Genomic DNA, 20,554 nt, shown 5'->3' on the forward strand with positions numbered 1-20,554 from the left:
GTGGATCTCATGTTATCCCTATAGATACACCTCCACATGGTGGAACAGCTTGGGTGAGCAGTCTGAGGCTTCATTGTCACAAACCAAAGGCCCAGTCCTGAATTTTGCCCCCATCTCTAGCACAGTAGTAAGAGTCACTGAAATCTCTGATCCATTTTTTCCTAACGTTTTGCAGTCCCCAGACCCCAAAGGCTCAGTGTAGGAGTGCCTGGACCTCTCACCCCCAGCAGCCTCTCTAGGAGGAACGCTATCCCCCTTGACCCTCAAGCATCCAGCATGGCAGACCTGCTTTAATACGTGGCATAAGCAGGGGCAGCAGACACCCTATATCTCCTCCTGCCAGAACAAAGCCGAGGAGTCTAGCTTTTCCTCTGCCACCAGGAACATTCCAGAACATATTTTCTGCTCCTTCATCTGATCCAGTTGTTTTCCTCAGGGTGAATCCCTGAGGATGGAATCAGTGAGGCAAAAGGTATTTGTAAGTTGCAGGCTTCTGATACCCAGTGCCAGGCTGCTCTCTGATAAGGCTGTATGTCGTGGATTATTTTTACGTTTTCTGCCTCTCAGTTCCCTACTAAGGACTGAAGAATCTTGGGATGAATCAGCCACCAGACCAGATAAACAAGCCAGGCTGTCACTGTTGCTGTTTTCTGCAACTAAGAAGGGAACTCCCTTGGATCCCGCCCAGAGCCTGGAATTCCGAAGCAACTGCCAGGTACCTTTGTACCCAGCTCCCCATGGCTCAGGTCCCAACTTTCCCTCCTTTCCCCACCCTCGTGCCTGGGTGGAGCCAGCTGCCAAGGCACCAAAGCTTCCCAGCCCTCCCTCTGTGCTCAGTCCAGAGTGGAGACCAAAAGAGGGCTCTGTGCTGGGCCCCGATGAGGACGCTGCTGATCATCCTGGCCGCAGGATCCCTGGTCGGTGAGTGCCGGTCACCCTGTGGTCAGACCTGACCCCCACCCAGGAGCCGATGATCAGGGTCGTCTCCCCCAGAACTGCATCCAGCCCCAGCACGACCAGTTTCAATTTCTTCTCTGCTGGGCTGACCTGGGCGGCGAGTTTCCCTGGAGAAGTAGATGCCAGCTCAGGTTGCTGGGGAGGATGAGAGGGTCCCTCAGACCCTGGGTTCTTCAGAGACTCAACTGACCCTCAAGGCTCTGGGGATACAGCCACCTGTCTGAACTGGGGGTGTGGATCCCCCCACTCCAGTGGATGGAGAATTAGCTTAAGGGAGTTAGACATCCTTGGACCCCTCAAATCTTTCTGGTAGAAATTGTACCTCTGTTCCTCTGCTTCTGGCTGGCACTGGCCTCACATGGGGAGGTGAGGGAGGGTCAGGAAGGACAAAGCTTGAGTCCAGCCATTGCCTCCTTCCACGCCCCTGAGGGGGCCTCTTCCAGCCCCTCGTGCCAGACCCGAAAGAGCATTTTCTCCCAGAGGGCCCAGGTCTGCTGCATTAATAGGTCTTAAAACACCAGAGCTCTTAGGAAAACAGGATGAAAGGGCACAGTTTTCAAATCCAATAAAGTGGATTTTTTTGATGTATCATTATGGAGAACTTCCAGACCAATGCATGAGATTCTAGATTGTCTCTCCGCTCCCTGAGATGTTTAAAAAATTCAGGGAACTTTCTGAGGAAGTGAAAGCATAGTCCTGACTGAAGAACGGAGAGGGCTGGCCTCTGCAAGACCCCTTCTACCTTAAGTGCTGGATGAAGGCCATAAAGGGCCACAGCTGTGCCCTGCAGGTGCTGACCAGATCCACAGCGCTTCCAGCTGCCACCCGGGCTCTCCAGTCCGTCCTCCCCCTGGCATCAAACAGAACATTCACAGCACACTGGACTCATTGTGATCTAGGGAGACTTGATGCATCTCCCAAGAGACCTCAGCCATGTCCCTCCAGACCCTCACCCTTTCCGGCTGGAAGACTTAGAGGCTCTTGGCCCTTTACGATGGGGGACACAGGGGAAGCGGCCCTTAGGAGGTTGTTAGGAGTCAGTAAGGTCACTCTGGAGCCCCAGGTGCATTCACCCCCGGCATTCTTAGGCTGATTCCAGAACATGTTTGAACTGATTTTGTTTGTTTGTCCTTAGCTGCCCAACTGGTTGACATAGACTTGTTTTTTTCAAGCAAATGAGAAAACTTCCTTTGATCACATCTCCCAGGCTGTCGGTATCTAGACAATACACATCTCCCCACGATTTCACAATGTAGACTTTCACCCAGGAAGTGCAGAACCAACGTGGGCTGAGGAACTGGCGATGGATTTGAGGAGGAAAAGGAATGAGTGGGCGAGAGGAGACGGAAGATCTTGTTAGCCCTCAACACCTCCTCAAAGACAGGGGCCAGCCAAGGTCCGCCCACACGACTTCAGGAAGCCAACTCGAGTTCCCTCCTGAAAAGTGGTGCCAGCCTCCGCCCAGCCTGGGCCCTTCACCTCCCGAGCATGTCCCAACCTCAGCCACTTACCTCCTCCAAACCCACATGGCCCCCCGCCCCAGGATACTGACCCTAACCAGCAACCCTCCCACGGCAGACCCTAGCCAAGCCCACCCCCGGACACACCCTGGCCTTCTCTCAAATCCCATCCTCTCTCTTGCCTGCCCTTGACCTCACCACCTCCCCCAAAGGCACCATCGAGCTCTGACTTCAAGTGGACTCCCTCCCTCAACTTAAGACACAGCCCTGAACCCACGCCCCTCCCTCCAGAACAGACCCCAATCCTGCCCAGACTCGGGTCCAAACAAGATACCAGCCACAGCTTAAGGCTCGGCAGCACATCCATCACATTGGCTCGAGGCGGAAGGAACCCCCTGGTCCCCTAGGCCCCATTCTGGGGGCTCCAGGAAGCCGGGAACACAAAGAGTTCTGCAGCTGCTGGGCCTGATCAACCCAGATTCAAAGAGGAATGTGGCCTTAGATTTAACATGTGGATGCAGAGCAGGGTTGGACTGTCCTAATATACTTCCCCTTCCCCACAAATGCCTCCCTTACAGAAATCCCGCAAGTAGACCGGGAGTGGAGGGGTAAATAACCCTCCACTCCCTCACACTCTGGACCTGCTGGCGATCATGATCATGGGGGGTGGGGGAAGGGAGGTGCACACACATCATATCAAAGACACGTGTACCCTCAGACCTCAAGGCCTTGACTCAACCGGATCTGCACCTGTTTATTTCCCACCCCAGCCAACCTCGGAGCACGCGCAGAGCCAGCTGCCGGCTCTGGCCGCCATTTTCCTGCGCTCTCTTCCTTTCCACGGACCGAGCTAGGAGGGCTGAGAGAAGAGATTTGTAAGTCAAGGGCTCTCATTTACAGTGAAGATTGTTTCAGGGCCAGTGCCCCCTCCCGGCTCCTCTTCTTGGGGCTCTGGCCTTTGCTGCCCCTTCCTTGCCCCATTGTATCCACCCCACAAGCAGCCTAGCACTGTGATGGGCATTGCAGGCCGCCTCTCTGAGCCTCAGTTTTTCTCATCCATTAAATGGACATAATGATAGTACCTGCCTCATCAGGTTGTCGGGAGGATTTGATAAGGAGACTTAGCCCGGTGCCCGGCACTTTACGTGCATTTCAGACATGTCAGCTGCTGCTGTGGTCATCACTGTTTATCTTTAGGTAAGTCCAATTATTTCCATTTTAGAGCTGAAGAAATTGAAGTTCTAGTTGCTTAAACAGCTTCCCCAAGGTCACGCTGCCCATATGTAGCCTCAGTCAGAATCCACCTCCTACGAGATCCGTGTGGCTGGGGAAGGTGCCTTTGCCCTCCTCAGAAGGCATGTGGTGGGTGGGCAGGGATTGGTTCGAGCAGCAGAGAGGCAGGAATTCACAGACATCTTCTCCACCGTTGTCTGAAATTGCTGACTCTGGGCAAGTTACTTCGTAGACGGTCAACGTTTAGTTGAATACCTCTTAAATAGTCCATCGGTGAAGATGTTAACTTCAGACGGTGTTGAGAAATGAATGAACACAACAGCACGTGTTGGCAAGGATACGGAATCATTGCACCACTCAAACTTTGCTGGTGGGAATAGGAGACGGTGCAGCCGCCGCTTTGGAAAACAGTTCGGCAGGTCTTCAAAAAGTTCAGCATAGGATCGCTGTACGACCCAGAAATCCCACTCCTAGCTGTATACCCAAGAGAACTGAAAACATGCGTCCACTTAAAAACTTGTGCACAAATGTTCACAGCAGCATTATTCAAAATAGCCAAAAAGTGGAAACAACCCAAATGTCCATCAACTGACGAGAAGATAAACAGAATGTGGTCTCTCCACGCAGTGGAATATGATTCAGCCGTAAGAAGGAAATAAGCACCAATTCATGCTGTAATATGGATGAGCCTTGAAAACATGATGCTAAGTGAAAGAAGCCAGACACAAAAGGCCACATACTGGATGCCTCTATTTACAGGAAATGTCCAAATAGGCAAATCCATCGAGAAAGCAGATTACTGGTTGCTGAGGCTGGGAGGAGGGGAGGGATGGGAGTACTGCTCATGGATACAAGGTTTCTTTGTGGGCGATGAACACACCCTGGGACTAGATTAGCGGCAACCGTTGCACAATTTTGTGAATGTATTAGGAAACCACAGAATTGTATGCTTTAAAGTGGTGCGTTTCGTGGAATGAGAATCATAGCTCAATACCAAGGAAAAACGAAGTGAAGGGGGGCAGGGCTGGTCGGTTTGCACAGTCTCCGCTGAGTGAGCGCTGGCTCGCCCCTCGGGGCAGCTTGCTGGAGGGCTGGGCAGAGTCTTTGCGCCCTTCTGCTCACCCTGCTCCCATATTTCCTGCAGCTCACATCGCTGAGGACACCTCAGACCTCCTTCAGCACGTGAAATTCCAGTCCAGCAACTTCGAAAACATCTTGACGTGGGACAGCGGGCCGGAGAGTGCCCCAGACACCGTCTACAGTGTGCAGTATAAGACGTATACTCCTCCAACACAAGCCCTTTTGACTCTGCTCTGGAACCAACCCCTCCAAGAAAACCCTTCCTTCTTCCTATGTCCCCATGCCCCCCACCCGGACTGGTGTCACACAGCAGCCCTCCCCCAGACATAGCTTTGCTCCTTTATGTTTCTTCTGCAGGGGGAGGTTAGAATAATGGTTACCAGTACGGGCTCTGGGGGCAGACGCCAGCTCTCTCCCTATAACTCTGGGCGGTTGGGTAACCTCACCAAGCCTCCATTTCCTCATCCATGAAGTAAAGTTAGCAATAGTACCTTCCTCATAGGGTTCAATGAGACAGTCATTAGCACGTCTACCTGGCAGACAACAAGCTCCCAATCATTGCTTTATACTGGGTTAGACTGGGTCAACGAAAAGTCATGCCCACCCCCTCCCGGGCCCCCAACCCACCCCGTTCCTGCTCCTCTCCTCTCCCAGGCAGGAGAGGAGGGTACTTGGGCTCAGGAGTCTGCAAACCTGGCTTCCATTCCTGGTCCTGCCACTTCATCCTGTGGCAAGGCACTTGCCCTCTCCGAGGCCCAAGTCCCTCATCTGTCAATGGGGCTAAAAGTGCCCAGACGGTGAGCTCAGACTGGCTGGGTTCACATCCTGGTTCCCTGCGTGCATGCCTCAAACACCTGGGCAAATTTTACTTCCTTAACCCCCAGCTCCCCTCCTTGAAAAGGAGGGAGAATGACGTATGAACCTCACAGCACCGTTGTGAGGTTCATCCGCATAAAGGGCCTGGGTACACGTGCTAAGTAAATATTTGATATTATTACCATTATTAATAAACGACGGGCTTGCTGCCAAGCCTGTTCATGAAAGGTGTGCTCTGGCCCTTCCCTTGCCCACAGTTATGGAGAGACAGAGTGGCAGGCAAAGGAGGGCTGCCAGCGGATCACCCGGAAATCCTGCAACCTTACCATGGAGACAGGCAACCTCACGGATCTCTACTACGCCCGGGTCACCGCCATCGACGCGGGAGGCCGGTCCGCCACCAAGATGACCGACCGGTTCAGCTCACTGCAGCACAGTGAGTGCCAGCCCCTCATTGCACGGGGTGCGGGACGGGAAAAGGATGGCCTCTTCCCCTCCGGAGTGGGTGGAGGGCCAGAAGGGCTCTGCCTCCCAGGGCCAGTTAGGGATGTGGCTTTTTAGGGAAGGCGCCCTCAACTGGACAGCAACCCCAGTGCGGTCGTTCATCTTTCTCCATCTCCATCCCCACCTCCCTAGTTCAGAACACCTTAATCTTGCCACTTGAGTGCAACCAAGGCCCCCCTAACTCGGTCCTCCTACTCCTGCCTTGACTCTTTCCCGATCTTTGGTCTTGGTCTCTGCTTCAACGTCACCTCCTAAGTGAGTATCCCCACGGCCAGCCTCAACAACGATGACCCGTTTCACTGGGTCATCGTCTGCTATTCTCCGTCACCATAAACTGTTCACTGTCTTCAGAGCTCAGATCACAATCTGCAGTTACTGCGTTTGCTGGCACTTACATCATCTGCCTCCCTTACTGAAAGTGAGCTCCACGAGGGCATGTGTGGCGGTGGAACCCACTGTGTTCCCAGCCCTTAGCATAGCGCCTGGCACATAGGAGATGTTCAATACGTAGTTCATGAAGGACTGAGTGGATGGATGAATGCATGGAAGGATGAGTCGCCAAGCTCCTCACACATGTTAAGTAGGTGATGTTCACTAACTGATTCAAAAGCCACAGTGTTTTTTAAGAAAATAAAAAATAAAGTTAAACAAGTTATTTTATATTGTTTCTTGGCTTGTTCAGTTAATGCATACTTATTGTAGAAACTTTGGAAAATATAGAAATACACAAAGAAAAATAAAAGTAGGCCCAACTAATCTGAACACTTAAACATAACCGCAGCTACTACCAACTGTATCTACTCTCTTGTGATCTGGTTGGTTGGTTAGTTGTTTTTTGTTTTTGTTTTTGTTTTTGTTTTGCGGTACGCGGCCCTCTCACTGCCGTGGCCTCTCCCGTTGCGGAGCACAGGCTCCGGACGCGCAGGCTCAGCGGCCACGGCTCACGGGCCCAGCCGCTCCGCGGCATGTGGGATCCTCCCGGACCGGGGCACGAACCCGTGTCCCCGGCATCGGCAGGCGGACTCTCAACCACCGCGCCACCAGGGAAGCCCAGTTGTTTTTTATATAATGGTATCGTGAACATTTGCCCATGTCATTAAATATTTTTCCACAACACGGTATTTCACGGCTGCACACATGATCCATTCTGTGGAGGTACTCTAATTGACTTCCCTAATTCCTTTTTGGAGGACCCTTAACTCAGTTTTTTCAATTTTATAAACAACACCGAAGCGAACATTCTTCTAGCTCAGATCTTTTTAATCTTGGAGGTCAATGGACTCTTGAGGACTTTCTATAAATTAACTCTGGGGGAGTGAGGTTCATGAAACCCTGAAACTGAGTGCAAGATTTTTGTATATGTACATTTGGGGGGAGAAAAGAACCATAGCATTCAATAGCATTCAAACCATAGCATTCAAATTCCCGAAGGGGTCTATAAACCAGTCAAGGTCGTTTGGTCATTTGGAAATTCCATCTTGAGAGAGGTTGAAGTTTAGGCCTGGCCTCTGAGGCTGCATCAATAATACTGGGCACCGCAAACATGGTTTGGATACGTAGTTGAGCCATCAGTCCCCAAAGCTGTCATTGCCAGTACACCAGGGGGCAGGTGCTCCGGGAAGACTCAAGGTAGGGATGTGTGGAGGCTGGGACGAGGGTATGATCAGCCTAGGGGTCCAGGGCCCCTCTCCCTGGGCTCTTCCCACTCACCCTTGGTCACCCCTTTGCCAGCCTTACGCCCAAACACCAGTTGCTTCTCTTCTCACCTGTTCGTTTAGCTGATGCTTTCAGAAGCATGGCTGGGGTTGGGGTGGGAGGGGGTGGAAAGCAGTCATTTATTTCCCAAGGTCCAAGGCAGCCTCTCAGACACTCCTGGCTGATTCTAACTTTTCATTTCTTTTTTCTCTCTCCCTTTTTCCAGCTATCATCAAACCACCTGATGTGACCTGTATCCCCAAGGCGAGATCCATCCAGATGATTGTCCATCCCACCTACACGCCCATCCACACAGGGAATGGCCACCGGCTAACCCTGGAGGACATCTTCCAGGACCTGTTCTATCACTTAAAGCTGCACATCAACCACACCTACCAAATGGTAAATGAAGGGTAAATATATGTGCCACCTTGGTCCTTCCCTGCCTTGGAAACCCATTTCCCTCTCTGCATTGCTTCAAGTAGAAAGGAGATGAGTTATATAAATCAGCGTTTCCCAAAACATGTGTACGGCCTACCTCCTGTAGACTCACACACACAATAGCATGCTAAAGCCTCTGACAAGTACTGCAAAGTCAAGACTCCAGTTTCAATTGGCTTAATACAACTTCTCTCTCATGTATTTGATCAGAGAAACTCCTTTTATTTTGCATCACATGTATTTTTTTTCTTGCCTAATGCCTTCTAACATCCAGGGAAACAACTTCTATTAACATCCTCAGGTGTCCACTTTGGAAAATGCTGGAATCAATTTCTACTGCTGCAGTTCTTTCTGCTGGTTCTCTACTTTCTGTGGGAACTGGATACGGGCAGTGTCTTAAGATCAGTAATACTGAAAGGTGGAAGGCAAAGGCATAAATTGTCAAATGTTATACATTTCTTTTTGTATTCAAAAAATAAAATATGTAGTGTTTCCCCCCGCAGTGTGTGCCACTAATTCATAATTACATTGAATGACTATTCCTGCGCTCAAGGAGCTTATAATCTAATGGATGGGGAGAGAGTTAAAACAAGAATTCAAGTTCAAATTCATACAGCTATAGGTAGAGGGAAATAAGAGTGTTCTGTGGGACAGAATGGAGTCTGGGAGGGGAGAGAGGAGATGTCTGCTCAGAGAGATCTGGAAAGACCTCTAGAACAGAAAACTTTCTGGCGCTGATATCAATTTCTGAGGTATACCAGGTAATATATGCTTATTGTGTCATTTAATCTTCATCACAAAACCTGTGAGGTAGTTGCTCTTATCTCCATTTTCTGAATGAGAAAACAGAAGTTCAGAGAGGTTAAGTCACTTGCTCAAGATTGTTCAGCAAATAATAGCATAGTCAAGATTCAAATCCAGCTTTGTTCCAAGCCCACATTCCTCTCCTCCCTGCTCCCCTGGCCTACACTGTCCCACCACGATCAGAGAGAGAAGCAGGAACGCTTAGGATATTGTTGGAAAGCACAAAACTGTCCATTTGGGCTGAAGCATAGGGACATGTAGAATAGTTTCTCAAAACATGGTCCCAAACCAATGGCATGAGAATCTCCTGCAGCCTTTGTTTAAAATGCAGGTTCTTGGGGACTTCCCTGGCGGTCCAGCGGTTAAGACTTCGCCTTCCAATGCAGGGGTTGTGAGTTCGATTGCTGGTTGGGGAGCTAAGATCCCACATGCCTCACGACCGAAAAACAAACAAACAAAAAACCCATAAAATGCAGGTTCTTGGGCCCCCCCTTATAATCCACTTCATCAAATTCTAGAGTTGCACCCCTGGGATCTGAATTTTAGTGAGCAACCCAGTGCTTCTTACTCACTCTGAAGTTTGAGAAACACTGATGGAGAGGAACAATGCTAACCCTAAGAAGACAGGCTGGGACCATGCCGTAGAGGTCGGGAGGGCGGATGGGGGAATCTTTATTTATTTCAGTAGTCAGGGGGAGCGATTAGAGATTACAGAGCAGGGAGAGTCTTTATCACAACTCATTTTTGGCAAATATTTGGCATTTGAATATTTTATTGTTATTGATTTACAACTTCATTCAGTTTGTGATCAGAGAACATATTCTGTATGATTTCAGTCCTTTATGGAGACTTGTTTTATGGCCCAGCATATGGGCTATCTTGGTGAATATTCCACGTGCCCTTGAAAAGAATATGTATTTTGCGGGTGTTTGGTGGAGTGCTCTATAAATATCAATTAGATAAAGGTGGCTAATAGTATTATTCATATCTTCTATGTCTTTCCTGATTTGGGGGAGGTCTATTGTTCTCTTAATTGCTGAGAGTATTACAATCTCCAGCTTTGATTGTGGATTTGTCTATTTTCTCTTTTAATTTTGTGCATATCTGAAGCTTTATTATCAGACACATACACATTTATGATTGTTATAGCCTCCTGGTGAATTGACCCTTTTATCATTATGAAATGTCCCTTTTGATCACTAATAATACTCTTTTTATTGAACTCTACCTTATCTGCTGTTAACATAGTGACTCTAGCCTTCTTATATTTATAATTTTCACTGTATATCTTTTTACATCCATCTATTTTCAACCTACCTGTGCCTTTATATTTAAAGTGTATCTCTTGTAGACAGCATTGACAGTCTTTCCCTTTTTAAAAATTGAGATAGAATTCACATACCACAAACTTCACCCCTTTAAAGTGTAGGATTCAGTGGTTTTTAGTATATTCAAGAAGTTGTCCAACCGTCACCACTATTTAATTCTCTCTATTCTATTTTCAAGTTCTCTGACTCTTCTGTCATCTCCAATCTGTTGTTAAAACCATTCAGTGGGAATTTTTACTTTAGATATTGTATTTTTCAGTTCTAAATTCTCTAATTTTTATAGTTTCTAGTTTTTATAGTCTCTAGTATTTATAGTTTATGCTACTGAAAATTCCTATTCATTCTGTCATTCTGAGCACGTTTTCCTTCACTTCCTGAGCATAGTTAAACTAGCCACTTTAACACTGTCTGATAATTCAAACATTTTGGTCATCTTGGGATAGGTCACCATTAACTGTCTTTTCTCCTGAATATGAATTACATTTTCTCTTTCTCTACATGTCTAAAAATTTTGGAATGCATCCTGGACATTGTGAATGATATGTTGAAAGGACTCTGGATTCTGTCAAATTCCTCCAAAGAGTATTGATTTTTGTTTGTTTCTCTGTCTTAGTAGGCAGGGAATTTGGCTGAACTTCAAACTCCAAAATCTAGTAGGCAGTGAATTCGGCTGAACTTCAAACTCCAAAATCTCAGTTCAGTTGAAACTTTCGCTGGGCTGCTTGGAGCCTACCCTGCTCATGCATATTTAGGCACCAGCCAGGGATTCGGGCAAAGTGTATACACAGAATTCAGGCTCTCTCTCTATGAACCTCTCCTATCTGTGATTTCTCCCTCACTTTCCAACTTTTGTGATTGTCCTGAACTCTGTCTTCTGGTTACTCAAACCAGTAAGATTACAGGGTTTTTAATCTAGGTTTCACCCACTCCACATGGTATAAATGGGGGCCTGCCTCCAGGCTACAAGACATTAAAAAAGAGAGAGAAACTCATTCAGTGCCATGCCCTTCCTCCTTTCTCTGGTATCTGCCTGCTTTTAATTACTTTCCAATGCCTATAGGTAGTTTTTATTTTGGTCAGAGTTTATAGCTGTTATTTTAAGGAAGGTTGGTCCAATAGAAGCTATAAATTACTGGGAGCAGGAAGAGGAGAGATCAAATGTAGAAATGAAAGAGTGATCAGGGTGGGAAGTCAGGGGGGCTATTGCAATGGTACTAGGCTGGAAATGATAAGGGCCTGAACCAGGGTGGAGGCAGTGAAAACCTGGGGAAGGAGGACTCTTGGGGCCTTGACAACTCTGCTGGGGTTAATTTCAACCATATGAGTTCCACAAAACAATAAGCTGTTAAATCCATTCATGCACTTCTTTACCCACTTTCACCCCCTTCAAAAGAAAAAACAACCAATAACCCTAAACCTTGGCCTCCACGGGCCTGGAAGAGAGAAGGCATAGCTGAAACACAAAGGACCAAAAAGAAAATTCTTAGCTTTTAAGCTCACAAGAACGTAGCTCCTGGCCCTTTCAAGAAAAGTTTATGGATTATTTCAGGGTAATCAGATACAAAGGATATGAGAGGGGTTTGTCAAGAATGGTTTTAAGGTTGGAGCCTTGGACATTAGAACAAGAGAGACATTATTAACAGAATTAGGGAATCAAATACAGGTGCGGGTTTGGGGTTGGAGATGGGGCAGGACCCAGAGAGAGGAGATCAGGATGTTTGGACATGTCAAGTTAGAGATGCTCACAGACTGCTGTCCAGTAGGACGCTGGCTCTTACTGAGATCAGTCTGGGGTTTATCTGGTGATCACCAGAGCCACGGTCCAGAAAAGATCCCTAAGTGAGAAAATATGTGGAAAGGGAAGAAAGAATGGGTGAAGAGTGAAACTTGCAGGACAACCCTGAGGGGCTGAAACCAGTGAAAGAGCAATCAGAGAGGTAGGAGGAGAACCAGAATGACGGAATGAGGCAGCCAAGGGAAGAGTTCAAGGTCAGAGAGGTTCGAGACATGCAAGAGGGCAAGAACTGAGAAGAAGCTCTAGCAGAAGGACGGGCAGATGCAAAGGAGCAAGGGCTTTACTTCAGAAGCAGCGTGTTTGCAGGAGCGACAGTCATTCAACATCACCAGAGCCTAAAGCCCTACAGCGGGCTGTAGGGAGGCAAGAGTGAACAAAGGGGCCTGTAATATGACCCGGGCCATCAAAGGATTTTGAACAGGGGAGCTTTGTAATTATAGTAATTGTTTAGAAAGATCACTGTGGCACCAGGATAAATATGGAAGTAGACAGGGACAAAACCAGAGACTGGTGACCAGTAAGGAGGCCACTGCAAGAGTCCAGGCCAAAGGTATTGAGGCCCAGCTAAGGCAGAAGCAACGAGGAGACAAGAGAGGGATGGATATTCAAAGCGTTTTTGATATTTTATTTTTTAAAAGGTGGGGGGCTTCCCTGGTGGCGCGGTGGTTGAGGGTCCGCCTGCCGATGCAGGGGACGCGGGTCCGTGCCCCGGTCCGGGAAGATCCCACGTGCCGCGGGGCGGCTGGGCCCGTGAGCCGTGGCCGCTGGGCCTGCGCGTCCGGAGCCTGTGCTCCGCAGCGGGAGAGGACACAGCAGTGAGAGGCCCGCGTACTGCAAAAAAAAAAAAAAAAAAAAAAAAAAGGAGGGGGCGAAGAGGAGAACTGGAAGAAGGAAGAATGGTGGGGTGTTGATGGTTGATGATGGTGGTGATAATAACAGCGGCTAGTATTTAGAGAGTGCATGCTATGTGCCAGACACTGTTCCAAGTGAAAGTGCATGAAGCTTGCATCTGATTGGATTTAGGGAGAAAGCAGAAGGTAGGGGAATGGGAACGGAGCACTGCAGACTGACCTACCAGTTTACGGTTTGGGCAGCTGGTGGTATCATTTTACTAAGTGCAGTAACCCAGGCAGAGGTGTAAGCAGGCTCCACATAGAGGCTGGTGTGTAAGAGATGTTGTTCTGTGTTCTCTGTCAAATTCAGCACCTTGGAGGGAAGCAGAGAGAATTTGAGTTCTTTGGCCTGACCCCTGACACGGAGTTTCTTGGGACCATCGTGAGTTCTGTTCCAACCTGGTCCAAGGAGAGCGCCCCCTACGTGTGCCGAGCGAAGACGCTGCCAGGTAAGTTCAGCTGAAGCCAGAGGGAACTGGGACTCCTGAATTCAAACCTTGACTCTGTGCTTTCCCCCCTGTAACCAAGGTGAGGCTTGGCAGTGCTCTAAAAAACCACAGAAGGATTACTAGTGTATTATTAAAGTCAATCTTTGTTTATTCATAAATGAGTTAGCTGTTGGGTTATCATAGCAAATGTTTAATCTCCACCCTCCAGCCTATGTCTGAATTTCCTCTCTCTGGCAAGCTGCGTGGGTATCCTGGCAAAGCAAATTCACCTTGATGTTAACTCAAGTGAGAGATCCCAGGAAATAATCTGCAGATGGGAGAGCAGAGAAGATAAAAAGATCCCTCAGTACCTTCTAAAGTCAAATAAAAATAACAGTGATTGTAATAGCATTTCTGCAGTGCCAACCAGGGACCAGACACTATGAAACAGTTCTCATGCTTCTGTGAAGCATCTTTGTTCCACTGAGGAAGCTGAGGTTCAGAGTGGTTAAGTAACTTGCCCAAGATTGCACAGGTGGTGAGGGATGGAACTAGGCCTAATTCCAGAGGACACGTTCTCACCACTGCACTCCCATAGAAAGAGTTCTGAGTCATTGGCTCAGTGGGATGGCGTCCCATCCCAGGCGACTCTAGCGCATTGAAGCTCGACTCCCGTCGTAAGCATCACGATGTTTTTATTAGTGCTTATTTTCATAGAGATAGAAATGTAATGCTCCAAGTTTAGAGGATGAAAAAAGCAATCGCATTGGACTGGATGTATTTGGGAAACGGTCTCCACCTTAGTCATCTTGTTTAGATTAGTGATGTCAGTAGGTGATTTCTGTTCTGATGAATAGAAGCGAGGCAGCTGCTAGAGGCTGGGCCCGAGGGTATAACTGCAGCTTGGTAGAAACGTCATAGGGTAGGTTCTGGTCCTCAGCTTTGTTCAGAAACTCAGCTCATCGGTTTCCCCAAAAGCCCACAAGAGACTGAGTTCTCCACCCAAGTCCCAGCGCATTTGTTTTCACAGGAAGATATGCCTGGCGGAACAACAGCCAGCACTGATCTCTTGCACAGGGCATGCCCTTCCCGGGGAAAGGGCCACATGAAGACCAGAATAGAACTTGGCAATAAGAGAACTAGAAAAAGGAAACCAACTTCACAGGCACTGAGTTGGGTGTGTGTATATGATTTGTGACTCTCCCTTGGACCTTCTAGATAACTGTCATTCATTCCTGGCCCGCCCCTGCCCTCCTGCTTATTGACAACATATGGGCCACTCCACCCATATCCTTCTGTTGGTTTGTCCATACGTGATCTAGCTCATGATATGATATCATTTTTTTCTAAGACTGTAGCTGCTTTTATATGAATCATACTTCATGGTGGCTATTTCTTGGTGACATATAGAAAGGACCTTATCCTTTATAATCAAGTATATTAATAACAATTCCTACCATCTATTAAGTACCTACTCTATTGCCAAACACTGTGTTAAATTCTTTCCATATATTATCCCATTGAATCCTTATAACAATCCTGCAAGTTGTATAGCATTATCCCCATTTTACAGAGGAGGAGCTCTGGCTCAGAGAGATTAAGCAACTTGCCGGTGACCACACAGCTGGTCAGTGAACCTAGTTAAGTTCATCTGATCCTGAAGCCTGGGCTCTAATCACCACTTTGCAATTTTGTTTACAGCCTGTCCCCTCTACTGCACATTTATTCCTCTTACTTCCATATCATAATGAAACGTCCTGCCCTTGACCCTGTATCCAGGGGTCTGTCTTATCTCCAGAGCCCAGAATCCCTCCTTTATCTGCCTCTCAGAAAGTCTTGGACCATCATCCCAGCATCTTGATGCTGGAAAGGGCTCTAGGTGTTGGTTCACACCATATCTTAATGTTACAGATGAGGAAACGGAGTCATCATTGTGTAGTGGCTGTGAGAATGAGATTTGGAATTATACATGTCAATCCTGGCTTCTCCACTGAGTAGCTGTGTGACCTTGTTCAAGTCACTTAACCTCTCTGAGACTCAGCTTCATTATCTGTAAGGAGTGAGCATCCACGGCCATCTGTTTGGTGGGATAACATTGGTAGAGCACCCCACACAGTGCCTGGCATGTAGTAAGAGTTCAGTCATCGCTGGCTACTGTCATTAATAAGTGGTAGGCCAGAGAGGGTCATGCAGAAGATGAGGGTCTCATCAGTGGCTGAGCCAGACCTCTAACACCCCAATTCCAGTGTTGCTTCCATTATTTCTTCCTACTTCCCCATGAGTGAAATGGCAGAAATGTTCCAAGTCTCTGTCCTGTCCTGGTACAGGGAGCAACAGTTTTCCAGTTACATTAGGCATGCCATGTAGAGACATTTGGGTCCTGTCTTCTCCCTGGTGGAAGTACATGTGACACGGGAAGAGGGAAGCTGACTCAGAGAGGCCCAAGCCACAGGGGCTGGGGGCGGAGCGAGGAGTGGGCTAGAAGTAAAGGCTCTACGGCAATTCCCAGGGTTCACAGTCATTGCCAAGGTCACTGGCAACTGATGATCAACTCCCCAGGCTGAAGCCACACAGGGGCCAGGAACAGAAGGAGGGTGACTTGGAGAGTCAAGACCCCCAGGTAATACAAATCTCCAGTTTTAGCAAAGACTCCAGATACCTCTTCCTTACCAAGCCACTCGCCAGTCCCACTTGAATTGGTGACAGGAGGTGTATCATGCCAAGACCTGGCTGCACCCACCCATCCCAAAGATGCAGGGCCATAGGGAGGAGGCTCAGCATAGAGCCCTTAGCCATCCCCTCCTTCCGTTTTCGAAAAGGTGGTGCCTCCCCAGGCTCCCTCCTGAGTGAGGTCTTCCCAGCTCAGGTCTTGGTAGAGAGGTGGGGAGGACAGACCCCTCCCATTGTCACATCTCCCCTCCCTTTGCCTCTTTCCCCCGCCCCCACCAGGAAGGCAGGACTGTCCTTAGACCCAGGCAAGAGGGACCCTTTTCTGAGCCCCGCACTTTAGAAGGCCCCGCTCCAGCCCTGCTCCGGCCGTGGTCCTCCCCGCAAGATGAAGAGTCCTTAGGTCCACATGGGCAGATCCCCCTGGAACCTGTGAGCTCCGAAATTCCCTGTACAGATGGCCAGAGCCTGTGTCCAGTCTCGGCAGATCTCCTCCTTGGGTCTTTCTTCCAGAGGGCAGACTCTGTCGATGTTCAGGCCCTCGGCCCAAAGGGTGGCCAGCGGGTGGGTATTTGTAGGCGGCGTGGATGAGCTTGGCCATGAGCCCATATCCCTGGGCGTGAGGCCCCTGGCAGTGTGGGCTGGAGCCAGGCTGGGCCTGCGGGAGCTTCCCCCTGCACCTCCCCCTTTCCGCACAGCACCCCGAGGCGTCCAAGAATCAAAAGTCAAGGCTTCGGGGTTGTTATGAAAAGTATATCTGTCAAGGTGGGAACACAGAACATATTTTACTTAACAATGTAAAAACATGATCAAATTCCGAATATTTAGACGTACGGTGTGTGGCCCTCCATGTGTGCCCTCGCCCCGGGCCCTGTAAGTACTGGGGATAGGAGAGGCCTTCCCAAGCCCGGCCCCAGAGGCAGGGGAGGAAAAGGCCCAAGATGGCAGTACCCACACTGGCAGCCTCACCCTTCCTGTTCTGGCCTCTTGCTCACCTAGATCAGACGTGGACCTACTCCTTTTCTGGCGCCTTCCTGTTCTGCATGGGCTTCCTGGTCGCAGGGCTCTGCTACCTGAGCTACAGATACATCACCAAGGCGCCTCCGCCTCCCAACTCCCTGGTGAGCAGGGGCCCCAGGGAGGATGGAGAGGCCGAGGGGAGGGCACGGGCCCCGGGACCCCGGCTCTCCCTTATTTCTCCCTCTAACCTAAAGATGCGGCTGGCAGCTCCCCCGGTGTACGGAAGAGAGCTAGGGATCAGGAAGAGAAGGCGTGGAATAGAAAACCCACGTGGCTTTCAAGGGGGCGCACACCCTGCCTGAACAGGCAGCCCAGGTACCGCCACCTGGGATCACAGGCCCACTGTTGCCACATCTTCACATTTTTTCCAGCGAAGTCAGAATTTCAGACTGTAATGTGAAATCTCCCATGTTTCAGATCTTGGCAACTAATTTTTTTAAACTAAGCCCCTGCAAACCATACACGTCACATCGGCAGCCCAAGTCTGGCCACCAGAGCTGCATCTTTGTTAAAGCAGCCATGCCCGCTGCAGAGTCTGCAGAGTCTGGGGCTTGCAGACACGGCTCACGCCCATCCGCCCCTCCAAGTCAAAGGCTAGATGAGCCATTTCCTGTAAAACTCTCGGGGCCTCCCCGTCCCCCATTCTTCCCCACCCTTCTCCCCGCGTGAGGCCCTTAGGGACCCAGGGCTGAGGCAGTTGAGCCAGCACCTCGAGAGCATTCCCCAAGGGCACCCCAAACCCGAGCCAGCTGCTTCCAGAGTGCCCACCTCCTAGAGAAACCACAGCCTACCCGCTCTCCCTGGACAACCAGACTCTGGAAGCGGCCCTCAGCTAACAGGCCAGGAGCCCTGTCCCTGCACAGAGGCTCCAGCACTTAGAGGAATCGCTGGGAAGGGATACGGGGATCACACATCTTGGAAAAGCCCCCAGATGGTCTACCCCTTCCCCTCCACCCCCAGCCCTGCAGAGGACCGCAGCACGCATGGCACCCTCGGGGAGCTTGAACGCACCCTAACGGACACACTGTTCTCCCTGCACAGAATGTCCAGCACCTACTGACCTTCCAGCCTCTGCAGTTCATCCAGGAGCACATCTTAAGCCCCGTCTTTGACCTCAGTGGCCCGAGCGGCCTGGCCCAGCCTGTCCAGTACTCCCAAGTCAAGGCCTCCGGGCCCATCGAGCCTCCAGGAGCCCCACCGCGACACAGCCTGTCTGAGGTCGCCTACCTTGGGCAGCCGGACCTCTCCATCCTCCAGCCCTCTGGCGGGCCACCTCTCCAGACACTCCCCCCACTGTCCTATGCCCCCCAGGCTGCCCCTGAGGGCGGGCCCCCGTCCTATGCACCTCAGGTAACCCCCAAAGCTAACCTCCCCCCCTACAATCCCCAGGCCATCTCGGAGGCCCAGCCTCCTTCCTACACCCCTCAGGCCACTCCGGACAGCTGGCCTCCTTCCTACGGCATGTGCAGGGAAGGCTCTGGCAGAGACCCCCCACCTATGACACTCTCTGGTCCCAAACACCTCGGAACTAAAGGTCAGCTCCAGAAAGAGGCACCAGCTGGAAGCTGCAGCCCAGGTGGCCTTCCTCTGCAGCAGGTGACCTCCTTGGCTATGGAGGACCCCCAAGAAGTAAAATCCTTCCACCGGCATCTGGGGGCTCACACAGACAGAGAACCTGACTCTGATGTCATACGCAGAGGGGAGCCAAGGACACGAAGCTACATAAAGGGCCAGCTGCCCCTCCTCTCCTCTGTCCAGATCGAGGGTCACCCCGTGTCCCTCCCTTTGCAGACTCCTTCCTGCCCATGTTCCCCCACAGACAAGGGTCCGAGTCCCTGGGGCTTGCTGGAGTCCCTCGTGTGTCCCAGTGATGAGGGTCCCGCATCCGAGACTGAGGCCAAGAGCCCAGGCCCTCGGGCCCCAGACCTGGAGTCGCCCACGGAGCTGGACTCTCTGTTCAGAGGCCTGGCCCTGACGGTGCAGTGGGAGTCCTGAGTGGGAACAGGGTGGGCCTGGGGCTTCCTGCTGTCCCCACCCTCACCTCGCATCCTTGGCCGTCACTCCCGCACCCAGCGGCGCTGCGCACTCTGCAGCCCGGCCCCGGGGGTGCCCTTGAGGAACCGGCAGAAGGACGATGCCGGACCCCGCCGTGGCTGAGCTCCTTGGGAGCAAAAAGGCATGAGAAGGGCTCCGGCCAGAGGAGTTACAGAAGTGCATCATATACAAACGAGCGAGCGCAAATGAGCATGTGCACGCCAAGTTCTGCTGGGCAGGACGGACAGTCAGAGTGCAGGAGTTAATATGGGGAGCCTCCCGGAGACCCAGGGCCCCGGCTCCTAATACACTGGACGCAAAGTTCTCCGTGAGCCTACCTCTCTTCATTCCTGGCCACTTTCATAATCTAGTTCAGCAGAGTGAGGCCTCTGCCTCCTCTGTGGTTCCCCAAAGGTGAGAAAAGGAGCCTGTAAAAAGGACACCTCACAGCAGACTGGGCAGAACCAGGGCAAGCTGCACTTCTGCCAAGTCCAGAGGCAGCCTGATGGCAAGACTGCAGGGAGAGGTGCGGCCTGCGGCTCATCCCCAACCAGGGCTACTGCCTGGAATTACACCATTTCCGCTTCATCCCTCTGCTAGAGGCTTTACCCCAAGTGAAATGCAGGTCCACCAGGGAGGGAGAACACAGAAGCCTTTTCCGTCGGCAGGAGTTTCAGACCCTCTATCCTGGCAGCAGGGTTTGAAAGGAACATGGGGCCATGGGGCAACTGAAGGAGACACAACTACAAACTGTACCTACTTCACAACTTTGGAAACTCAGCCTTGGATTCAGCCCACCTGGGTTCAAATTCCAGACTTAGTACTTACCAGCCATGTGACTTCAAGCAAATGAATCACGGCTCAAAATCTCAGTTTCCTCATCTGTGTCATGGGGATAATAACACTGACCTCACAGGGTTGTGGTGAGGATGAAATTAAATAATGTCTGCAAAGTGTTTCATAGTGCCTGGCTCATGGGCAGTGCCCAATAAACACTGGTATTTCCTGTTGTGATTTTTAAAAAATAGGACAGTACAGGAGTGACCCACTCCCCCAATTCAGCTTGATTTTGGATCAGGCATATTCTCATGGGCTTAAATTATCCTGATTTCCTTAGGATTGCTCCAGGCCAAGCTGCAGGAGCTGGACTATCTAGGAGGGGGCGAGGGAAGGGATCGCAGGAAACAGGGTCCAGGGACAAATGGAACCTTCTCCTTGAGTTCATAGGTGGACGCTGTTTTGGGGGTGGCAGCAGCATTCTCAGAGGAGCTTCCTCCCCGACACCCCACCAGAGGCAGCACAGGGCTACCCTGTCCTCCTGCCCTTGCACAGGGTCCTTGTCCGAGCTTTCAGCACGCTGTCACATCCTTTGTATCATTGCATCTCACGTGACCCCTAT

The 20,554-nt window shown here is 50.3% G+C and overlaps 1 protein-coding gene across 8 annotated transcripts; it reads left to right on the plus strand.

The window, feature by feature from the left end:
- Positions 1-833: 833 nt before the first annotated feature.
- Positions 834-20,149, plus strand: IL22RA1 (interleukin 22 receptor subunit alpha 1). Of its 8 annotated transcripts, none has more exons than XM_055082548.1 (8): positions 840-921; positions 3,188-3,292; positions 3,512-3,614; positions 5,804-5,982; positions 7,972-8,147; positions 13,317-13,455; positions 17,101-17,222; positions 18,163-20,149. In XM_055082548.1, exons 1-8 carry the CDS (start codon positions 879-881, stop codon positions 19,114-19,116), a joined length of 1,821 nt encoding a protein of 606 aa, XP_054938523.1. In that variant the 5' UTR covers positions 840-878; the 3' UTR covers positions 19,117-20,149. The 8 variants fall into 8 exon arrangements, with proteins under 8 accessions (XP_054938525.1, XP_007121164.1, XP_054938523.1 ...); XM_055082547.1 differs by lacking the exon at positions 3,512-3,614 and adding an exon at positions 4,795-4,927; XM_055082550.1 differs by having other exon boundaries at positions 834-921; positions 2,093-3,614.
- Positions 20,150-20,554: the final 405 nt, after the last annotated feature.

The sequence above is a fragment of the Physeter macrocephalus genome, unplaced genomic scaffold (genome assembly GCF_002837175.3).
Source record: "Physeter macrocephalus isolate SW-GA unplaced genomic scaffold, ASM283717v5 random_173, whole genome shotgun sequence".
Lineage (NCBI taxonomy): Eukaryota > Metazoa > Chordata > Mammalia > Artiodactyla > Physeteridae > Physeter > Physeter macrocephalus.